Source organism: Ursus americanus, chromosome 23 (assembly GCF_024610735.1).
Source record: "Ursus americanus isolate L20-20 chromosome 23, mUrsAme1.1.p, whole genome shotgun sequence".
Lineage (NCBI taxonomy): Eukaryota > Metazoa > Chordata > Mammalia > Carnivora > Ursidae > Ursus > Ursus americanus.
Genome location: NC_142149.1, coordinates 11550080 through 11560912, shown reverse-complemented (window position 1 = coordinate 11560912; position 10833 = coordinate 11550080). Strand labels below are relative to the sequence as shown.

Sequence of the window (10833 nt, the reverse complement as noted above, 5' to 3'; positions counted from 1 at the left end):
GCACACCTAGATTACTGCAGCCACCTCCAAGCTGCTTTCCCTGGCTGCTGTGTCTCCCCTCTCCAACCCCTCATAGGCACCAGATGGATCTTCCTAAAACAGTACACAGGTCACCCACCCCTTGCTTAAAAATACTCCAGTACCGGGCGCCTGGGTGGCTCAGTGGGTTACGTGTCTGAGTCTTGATTTTTGGCTTAGGTCATGATCTCAGGGTCGTGAGATCGAGCCCCACTTCAGGCTCCACGCTCAGCAGAGAGTCTGCTTGAGATTCTCTCTCTCCCTCTGCCCCTCCTGCCACTCGTGTGCTCTAAATAAATAAATAAATAAAATCTTAAAACAAATATTCCTGTGGTTCCTCTTTAGCAGCAGAATAAAATCATAACGTCACGACCCAGGATCCAAACCCTTCCCAACCCGATTCTACCATGCCTCTTCAACCTCAACTGGTTGGTTCTGAGCAAACCAGCTCCCATGTTGTCCTGGGCACACACCAGGTGCATGCCCACTTTGAGGCTGTTCCACCTGCCTGGAATGCTCTTCCTTATTCCTTTCCTTCTAACCAGCCATTCAAGGCTTCTCTCTACTCCCCATGGATTGGCCCAGGAAATAGCCCCCCTAACTCCATGTGGCTGTTGAGCACTTGGCGAGTGACACTAAAGACCTTCATTTTTTATTTTGTTTAATTTTAAATAATTTAAAGACTGATACTTGACTCCGTTATTGGAAAACATTTAAGTGTGTTTGGAATCCGTTTTTGTGAACTTACTTTTTCAACTCTAAGTTTTATGAAATCTAAACACAGACCAGGTCTCTCTGATGACAGCCCAGCCTCTGAATTAAGATGGCCATGAGTGTGAAGTACATGCTGGATTTTTAAGACTTTGTACAAAGAAAGAAGAATATAAGATATCTCTTTAATAATGGTTATATCAATTACATGTTGAAATGATATTTGGCATATAACGGACTTAATAAACTAGGTTGTTAAAATCAATTTCACTTTTTTTTTCACTTTTCTAATGTAGCTACTAGAAAATGTAAAATTACGCATGTGCTTTGCATTATATTCCTCTTAGACAGCCATGCTATAGCCTCTAGATCCCTGAAGCAGTGATCGGTATAATTTAAAACTTAGCATATGTGGGACGCCTGGGTGGCTCAGTTGGTTAAGTATCTTGACTCTTGATTTTGGCTCAGGTCCTGATCTCAGTCGGGGTTGCGAGAGCGAGTCCCCACCCCACCCTGGCAAATTTCTGGCTCCCCGGGGAGTCTGCTTGAGATTCTCTCTTTCCCTCTCCCTCTGTCCCTCCCCCTGCTTGCTCTACATAAATAAATAAACAAGCAAATAGATAAAATCTGTTTTAAAAAAAACTTAGCCTGGGGCGCCTGGGTGGTGCAGTCGTTAAGCGTCTGCCTTCAGCTCAGGGCGTGATCCCGGCGTTCTGGGATCGAGCCCCACATCAGGCTCCTCGGATATGAGCCTGCTTCTTCCTCTCCCACTCCCCCTGCTTGTGTGTTCCCTCTCTCGCTGCCTGTCTCTCTCTGTCAAATAAATGAATATTTGGAAAAAAAAAAAAACTTAGCCTATGCAACTCTGCATTTAAAAAAAAAATCTTTATATTAAAAAATCCTTTTAACAGCTTTTAACCCCCAATGCTTCACAGCAAATGCTACTATTACCTGACAGCTATTTGGGGTCAGGCACTTTGCTACGTGCTTTACTGTATGTTATGACACTTAATCTTCCCAGCAACCCAGGGAGGTGTGGGCATAATTGGCTCTATTTTTTAGATAAGGAAAATGAAGCTCACAGAGTTTAGGTGGTTCATGCCAGGATCCTGATGAGAGATATAAGAGAGCAGAGCTGGGATTGGAACCCACACCTGCCCAATTCTCGCTGATGGTGTGACCCCAGCACATGCCTGATGAGAATGAGCAGCCACTAAGTATCTGCTGTTGCTCAGTTCGAGCTTCCCACGACACACGGAGACAAACTCCTCTGTCCTGCTTGACCCCACTGTGAGCAGGCTACTGGACGGACATCCAACATGTGATGGTGTGTCCCAGTCACCCCACCCCACACACGCCCTCCAGCTAGTTCAAGTCACTCAGTAACCCGTATTGCGGTATTATCTAGCCATTCCAAGTTAGCGCAGTGTGTAGCAAGGTCCAGGTCCCTGGTTCTGACAAGTTGGGCTGAGCCAGAAGTATCCTCCACACTCCCTGTATAGATCCCTTCAGTCCTGGAGGGCTGCAAATCCAGCTGGCCACCCTCAGAAACACAGGAAAGCGATGTGGAAGGAGGCAGATGGTTGCATACTCATTTAAATTACATACATTTAGCGAGCCATTATGATATGACACATTAGATGCTGAAGATACAAAATAAGTTAGCTGTGTCCTTTGCCTCAAACGGCTCACATTCTTGAGCAGTAGGTGAGGGAGGGACAATTGCAGCCTAGTGTCCTCTGTACTGTGATGGGACGAAGCAAGGACGCTGTAGGACCAAAGGGGTCGGGTACTTCCTTTGAACCAAACTGCGGAGGGAAAGAGGGGAAGGAATGTTTGGGAGGAGTGAAGAAGAAAGGATAGGGCAGATGGAGGGAGGGCACGGAAGGAGGGGAAGCCTGAAGAAAAGGAGCTAGGGAAAGAAGGATGGGAGAAGGATAGTTGAAGATAGTCTGGAAATCTAAACACTGGAGAATTTCCGGTGTTTTTCACCACTGCTGGCCAAACTAGAGACATGGCTGGTACTGTTAGGAACGGCATGAAATTTACCAAGAGAGTAATTCGTCGAAAGAAATATCTCCCTAAGAAAATGCTATTATTCCATGACAGGGTTATATTGGGGGTTGGACAGAAGGCTTTTCAGAAACATTTCCTAGCTGGCTGTCAGTAAAGTGCCCACTATTATTATTTGCTCCCTAATTTATGAAGAAGGTTAAATAACTAAGAATAGGGACACGGAGGAGCAAATCTTTTGGGGACCCAAGACAGAAGTGGAAGTCTACAGCTCATTCAGATTTTCTGTCAGAATTCATTGCACCTTCCCCCTGTGAGTCTGTTGGGTCAAATATGTTTGTCCCAGGAGAAGTTAAATAGCCCCCAATCCCAATTCCTTAATTGTTGTAACAAATTCACAGAGAGTCTGTGTGAGTCTTAGAAAGAAAATTGCCTGAGGCAATAGTGTTATTCTTTCTAAATCTAAGCACCTAGCCCTTTCTGCCCTCCAAAGTGCACAGAGTTCCTGAATTAGAGAGCCTGAACTTTGCCTTAAGGGCATCACCCCTTGCCTGGGGCAGTCGTGCACAGCTCCCTCTCCTCTTGGAGCTGGGTTTAACTTCTAGGCGGTAACTTCCTTTGCTTTCCCTGAGGACCTTAGCAGAAATCCAGGGTGAAGGAACAACTGAGGAACTGTCCAAAACACATTCATTATGCATCTCCTCGTCTCTAAAGTACCCATTGACTTCTTGCCCAGAGTGGCCTTGGGAAGGGCAGTGATGACCCCAAAATTTAGCAGGCTTCTACCAGAGGGGCATAAAAATCCCCAACCAAGGACCGGCTCGGGAATGACTTAAATGCAGTGTTTCAGCCATTATCTCCACTGGGATCCACTTCAAGAGCCCAGGAAGTTGACCATTTCTGAGGTTTAGCTCAGGTCCCTTGTCTGTAAGATGGGGGCAATTTAGATATGTTCTCACTATATCCCCCCAGGCAGTACTGCCCTTAGCTCCAGCAAGAGAAGTCCCCGCTTCACCTGTGCTTTAGAGGGTCCTGTTCTGGCTCTTTCCTGGTGCTGTCACTACTTGTAGGGTAAGACCAAGGGACGCACCCATGGACTGTGCTTCTAGCAGAACAAAAGCAAGCAAGGTACCCAGGGTCCCAAACTACCTTATCCAAGCAGGCCAAGTCTGTTTCCCTGAATGTGGGTCTGTCCTAAGGGGCGACTGCACCACAGGTGTGCCATCTTTAGGCCAACGGGCTGTGCAAGGGTGTCTGTGGGTGGGGGAGTGATCAGTGCATGGGCTTGTGGGCAGAGGAACCCACATGCCTGTCCATGAGGCATCCCTCATTATCCATAACTTCCATGACATAGACACCAGCTCATCAATTGGACAACTAAACACTTTGACAGAAGGAAACATGGTGACATTGACCAAAAGCCTGCTCTGTCGTTTTATGGAACTCCCCCCAAAACCTCTAAGACTATTATATCCATTTTATAGATCGGAAAACAAAGCCCATGCTCTTAATTCACTGTGCCGACATCTCCACTTGGACCTCTGCTCTCTGATTCCTTACACTCCCGGTACTGATGGGAACTAATCAATCCTGCCCCTCTTCAGAGTTCAAATGTGGGGGACAACCCCTCATATATGTGCATTTTCTCATTGTCGTATTAGATTCTTTTGACCAGAAAGAGATCCTGTTGGGGGGACACATCAGCTGCTACAGATGAAACTGAGTAGAAGAGATACCTTTAAACTCAGAAGGAAGAACTCAGGAAAGATCGGGAGACAGTTCTGACCAGGACAATATTCCTAAACCTTCAAAGCATTCTTAAAGACGTTTCGATGCGCCTTCCTCAAATAGTCTAAAACGGAAACTCTCGCGTATGGACAGAGACTGAGTACATTTGTTCTATAGTCTAATCCTCAGGACAAATCTTTATGTATAAATGCTCCCATTTTACAGATATGAAGGGCAAGGCACAATTACATGGAGTTCTCACCAAGTTCCTGCACCCACACGATATTCCCTCTCTGGGAAACCAGCAAAATGACCAGCAAACAGTCTGATGTGATTTGTACAGTTTAGACAGAAAAGTGGGTGACCTCACTACTTAAGAGACTTTCTTTTTACAGCTGTTTATTAGTAAAGAGGGAAAACAATCCTAAGTGCAAAATCGCTTGGCACAAAATTGCTTTGACAAGGGGACCCGCTTCCCCTTGCTTTTATTTCCTCCTCCCGCCTTCTCCCGGGCAGGCCTGGCATCGCCCTTCCTCCGCCAGGAGATAGCTAATTACTAAAGCAAGAGGCAGGGGCCTCGGTGAGAGTGTTTCAGCTTCTAAAACCTTCGATTCTCTGATTCTGACTCAGTAGCTTCCCTGAATCCTACCATGAGCTAGCCCTGCTTTTCCTTAGCAGCTGACCCAGGAATTTGGAGACAGAGGCGCAGGCGACGTTATTTGCTTTGGGAGCCAGGCTACCTGCTAGCCAGCTGGCCAGGAGCGTGGTTCCTGGAAGCAGCAGGCCTAAGCCTGCACTCCAGTGTTCTGAGTGGAAGACAACTGCTTCTACCCGCTTGGGAGCAGAGGACGATAAGGTGCAGGAAGAACTGGAGACCTTGCAGATGCAGCCTTCAATCTCTCTGGAGAAACAGAAACTTGCATTCAAGATACCTGTTTCTGGCAAGGGGTGGTCCATTTACAGGCAATAAAACTAAAAAGGATCCCTCATCTTTAAAAGCTCCGAGGGGAACTAAAGGAGAGGGACTGAGCAGGACGTTGAGTTTCTCAGAAAGAATCTCAGATTTACAGGCAAAGGTTTTTGTTAGTGTCATATAAATAGACTGCCCATAAATGAGTCCGATGGAGTCAGCACGGCGTAAGAGTTTATATGAGTGCTAGCGTGTGGCTTGAAGACAACACAGACTTCTGACTTCTCATAAGCCGAGTGAGGTCACAGCTGGTCAACAGCAGCTTGTGGATCTTTCTCGGAGGCTGAGAAAAATACAACCAGTAATTAAAGTCATGTTTTCCATTAATAACAACAACAACAAAAAAACCCACCAACAATGCAATTCCACATGCCTCGTTTCATATGAAACTTTCCACATGAGAGGCAAATTTCATCACACACAAAAGTGGCCTCTTCGTATCTAGCTCACATTAAGGGAACGTCTGGGGTTTACGCATCATGTAAATATTGCCCTCGGCTTGGCTCCTCTTTTCTAATTTGTACAGCAGCCACCTGGAACATTTGACAAACCAGAGGCTGAGCTCAAAGTATGGAACATCTTACCAGAATGAGCCTAAGAGCTGGTGAACTTCAAGATGATAGTCAGCTGCAAAGGGGCTGGAGAAATCGACCAACAGACCAACCAACCAACCAACCAGATTGTTGGATTCTGTGCTGCCTCATGGGTAAGCACAGCTAGCGACTTGTTTCTTGCGTCTGAACTTCCTGCAGCTGGACATTCAGGGGCACTACTGCAATTGTGGCCTGTCGGAAGGAGCACTGGCTTCAGAGTCAAAAGAGGGGGGCTTCAGGTTCTGGCTCTGCAACCGGCCAGGCTTAATGAGGCTTCGAGTGTGTTACATCATGTTTTCTTCCTGTCAGCCTCCCAGGGTGAGACAGGAGGGCAGCGAGGGTGATACTGGGTGTTCCTAGTTAGGCTATTGTGAGCCGAGAATGAGATAAAGTGAGTCAAAGTGCTTCGGGGCGTTTAAAACATTACACACATGTAAGCGATTTGTGTCACAGGAAGGCTAGGGAATCCCCTTCCTTTTCTAGTATGGGAAAGGAAGGTATGAAAAATCCACGCCCGTTTCGTGTGTAAGAAAGGATTAGAATCCACCTATTTTATACAACTGAGGAGGCGAAATGGAGTTGTATGGCAAGAATGCTGGCTGTGTTGTCATCCTTACTAGAAAATTAACACAAGGTTTAACTATCGAGTAATGTGACTGATTTTTAAATAAACATACCTAAACGGGGGGTGACCTATCCTGAGTGGTGAATAGTCACCGGGACAGGGGAATCACTTACTGAAGTTATATTTCCCATCATTCCAAAAAAAAATTTTTTTTAACTCCTGTTTTGGAATTGTTCCCAGAGCCTCTGGCATGTTCTTTTGAATATGTCTGAGGGTGACAAATTCTTGTCCTTTGTGGATAACAGTGATTTTTGTAAATAGCCCAAAGTTATTTGGCATGAAGGTTGGTAAATGAGCTCGAGATTACCATGTTTTTTAATGGTAAAAAAGCTGTGACTGGAAGATAGGATGCCTATCTTTCAGTTCCAGCAGAAGAGTTACAAGGGGTTGGCTTCAAGAATTGCCATTATTGCTGGAAAGGGCTTGTATCCTTCCCGGAGTGACCGCATCAGAGAAGAAAAGCCACTGGGAAATGTGTTTCTACATTTTCAATCACACCTTCAGTACCTTGCAAGACTGTTTGCCACCGGACCTTGGGTTTCCAGAAAGAATACAGCATTGCACCTAACCAACCATGCGATCATTTTATCACAGCTCCTCCAGGCACCTGAATTCCTCATTTGCTTTGGATCAACTGGCTAGCAACAAGACAGATGTTTCCAAAGAATGAACATCTGGCCCTACTAGAAATAGAGCCTCCAGCAGATTCGGTTCTAACCAGTGGACTCGGCACTCCCTTAAAAAGTTTGGATTTTTTCAGTCATGAAACAATCTATCTGGAAATTAAATCACTAATATCATTACAATGTTACCTGAAGCAGCTGCTAGAGCAGACTTGTTATTTTGTTATTTTAAAAGAAACACAATCAGTGGTTCATTCACGGGATATTGGACACTGTGGGTGCTTCACTGTTAAATGACGCCTTTTCTTTTATAGAAAATACTATTTTCCCCACCTCATTTTTTTTTTTATTGTGGTAAGATTCACATGACATCAAATTCATCATTTGACCACTTTTAAAGGGTATAATTCAGGGCATTTAGTACATCCACGATGTTCTGCAACCATTACAATGTCTAGTTCCTAAACATTTTCATCACCCCACAAGGAAACGCTGTGCCCATAAGCAGTCACTTCCCGCTCTTCCCTCCTTCTAGCTCCTGGCAGCTAGTAATCTGCTGTTACTATGGATTTGTCTGTTCTGGACATTTCCTATAAACGGAACCTTACAATATGTGGCCTTTTTTGACTCACTTTTTCCACTTAGCATAACGTCTTCAGGGTTCACCCATATTATAGCATCCGTCCGACAGTATTTCATTTCTTTTTATGGCTGAATAATTCCACTTTTATGGATATCCTACATTTTGTTTATCTGTTCATTCATTGATGGATATATGGGGTGTTTTCATCTTTCGGTATTCTGAATGGTGCTGCCATGAACATGGGTGTACAATTTTTGGTCTGAATACCTGTTTTCAATTATTTTTGATATATGTCTAGGAGTAGAATTGCTGGCTCATATGGCCATTCTGTGTTTAACTTTCTGAGGAAGCCCCAAACCTCTCACTCACCTTTATGCTTCTAACTTCAAGGTGGCTTGATTATCAGACAGAAGCAGTTGGACTGCTCTAGCCAAACCTCAGGCTGGGCCCGAAGGTGTCTATTTTCCAGAAACACCGACGAGAGCAGCTAGGCTTGATCTGAGCAAACCTGGTTCCAACACAGAGTTACAGGCAGGGCTTTGAACAGCTTTCTCTGTTCCTCTGCATGTCACAACGTGAACTGGCTGGGCAGGAATACCTTCCTGCCTCCTGGGCACCCTTGGTTCTCCATTATGCCGTACACACTTTTGGAAAAAAGAAAAAAAAAATATGTTCACTACCTAACTTACAGACATCCCTCCTGATTTTGCAGGAGAGCTCAGACCAGCATCTGGAGTCCACGTAGAAATGGTGCATGGGGGCCAAACCCACTCGCCTGTCGTGGGCAGAGGTTGGAGAACAAGGCCTCCTGAACACAACTGAGTCTCTAGAGAGATTTTCCATCCAGGGTCGACTTTTACCATACATTTTGCATGAAGGCACCACCCGGTGATTCTGACCCTATCAATCCATAGATACTGGAGTTGTACCTACCCTACTTTGTGTATTGTAGATTGTCACCCTATGGGCTTGGCCAGGACCATAGGAGATAATCCTACAACAGCCATTGTTTATTGCAGCCTAGTTACTGAGTCATGAGGCTTCTCAGCCATTAAGCCAACCTGACCGTAGACAGGCCCTGATTTTTTAATTTAAACCTGTCATAGGCCAACTCAGAGTGCTGACCTCTTACCTCAACTCCCCAACACATAGGTAGCTTCGGAGACACAGAGGTCCAAATCAAGGAGCATTACGGTTGCACCGCCCCGAAGAGAGACAAACCAAAACGGCTGTTTCCTCTTGCAACTAAATACTGAGAATAAAGAAGTTGGCTTCTGGGGTCCTTGGTACACAGTCTACCAACCCAGCTGTCACTTGTCGCTGGTTCCCTAGCAGCCCTTTCAGGTATCCTGGCCTGAATCTGCTGTCAGGACAGAAAAAAGTCCCTTGGCTGGTCATATCCTCTGTAATCTGGCAGGAAACCGAAAATTTGCCTGCTCCGGTCCTCTGTCTGTTTGCTTATCTGCTTCCTTGTAGGGAAGAGTCTGCTTCACAGTGTCCGGTTTAGGGGGATTTTCACCATGACCTCACCCTCCGCAGCCACCGTGCACTGACTTCAGTGCGACAACTCGGGTGGGAATGCACATTAATGAGACATTAACAACCCCTCGTCGCACATCTCAGATTAACATCAACTCCAGTTTCCTCCCCTGAAAGGAGAGCCTTTTGCAGGGTCTGAGGATGCCTAAAGGAGTTTGGGGCGGCAGACTGAAGATGTCTGGGTGTCACTCCAGGCTCGGGAGAGCAGGATGTCAAAGAAACCACTTTAAGAAAACGCACTAAAACCTTACAGACTCGCGCTGGCGGTCTGAATAAGCGCTGGAGCAAACAGCCTCGAAATGAGGCGCGCGAACAGTGACAGCAGGCAGCGGGCACGTAACGCAGGAGCGTTGAGAGCAGTAGGAGAGCCCAAAGGGCAACGTCTGGGACCTGGTCTCGGGCCTCTAGGGTTCCGGGAAGTAGCTTTCCGCCCGTCAGTGGGCGCCCCTAATTAAAGGGAAACAGAAAGTCAGGCTCAGCCGGTGGGCGCCCGGACCGGCCGGAGGCCACGTGACCATTCCCAGCTGCCCCCACCCCCGCGCGCGCCGGGGACGCGGCAGCTGGCAACCGGGCCAGAGCCTGACTCGTGGAGGGCGGGGAGGCTGGAAAGCGGCCGCGGCGTGCGTGCGCGCTCCCGGGGGGCGGCGGGCGCGCGCACGCCCGGGGGCCACCAACCCCTCCTGGGCCCGCCCTCCTTCCCTCCCTCCCCGGCTCGCCCGGCCCGCCCTGCCCGGCCCGCCCTGCGAGTCACCTCTCTGGTTCCCTCCCTCCGCGGGCGCGCTCGGGCCGCCGCAGCGCTCCCCGCCCTCGAGCCTCGTTGCAGGAGCCGCCCGCCGCCGGAGGAGGAGGTGGAGGGAGCCGGAGGGGCCCGCCGAGGCGGCGGCGGCGGCGGCAAGATGGCGGACTTCCTGCCGTCGCGGTCCGTGCTGTCCGTGTGCTTCCCCGGCTGCGTGCTGACGAGCGGCGAGGCCGAGCAGCAGCGCAAGTCCAAGGAGATCGACAAATGCCTGTCCCGGGAGAAGACCTACGTGAAGCGGCTCGTGAAGATCCTGCTGCTGGGCGCGGGCGAGAGCGGCAAGTCCACTTTCCTGAAGCAGATGCGGATCATCCACGGGCAGGACTTCGACCAGCGCGCGCGCGAGGAGTTCCGCCCCACCATCTACAGCAACGTGATTAAAGGTGCCGGGCGGGGGTCGCAGTGGAGACCGCGGGCTCGGGCCGGGGCGGGGGGGCGGAGGCGCCCGGCGCGGGGCCGGGCACCGCCCTCGTTCGCTCCTGTCCCTGGCGGGGGACCGGGCCCGGCGGGCGGGCGGGAAGGGGGCGCGCCGCGGGCGGAGGTCCTGCTTGCGCGGGGTGCCCTCGCCCCCTAGGGGAAAGGATGGCCGGGGCGCCCCGCTTTCCCCCTTGCCGTTCGAATGGGGGTCACGGCT

At 48.7% G+C, this 10833-nt stretch overlaps 1 protein-coding gene across 1 annotated transcript in view; it reads left to right on the top strand.

The window, feature by feature from the left end:
• Positions 1–10106: 10106 nt before the first annotated feature.
• Positions 10107–10833, top strand: part of GNA13 (G protein subunit alpha 13) — a 38849-nt gene continuing 38122 nt past the window's right edge. Inside the window, exon 1 of the mRNA XM_045813934.2 lies at positions 10107–10582. Coding sequence (XP_045669890.1) covers positions 10300–10582 — 283 coding nt within the window. The 5' untranslated portion in view covers positions 10107–10299. The remainder of the gene's footprint in view (positions 10583–10833) is intronic.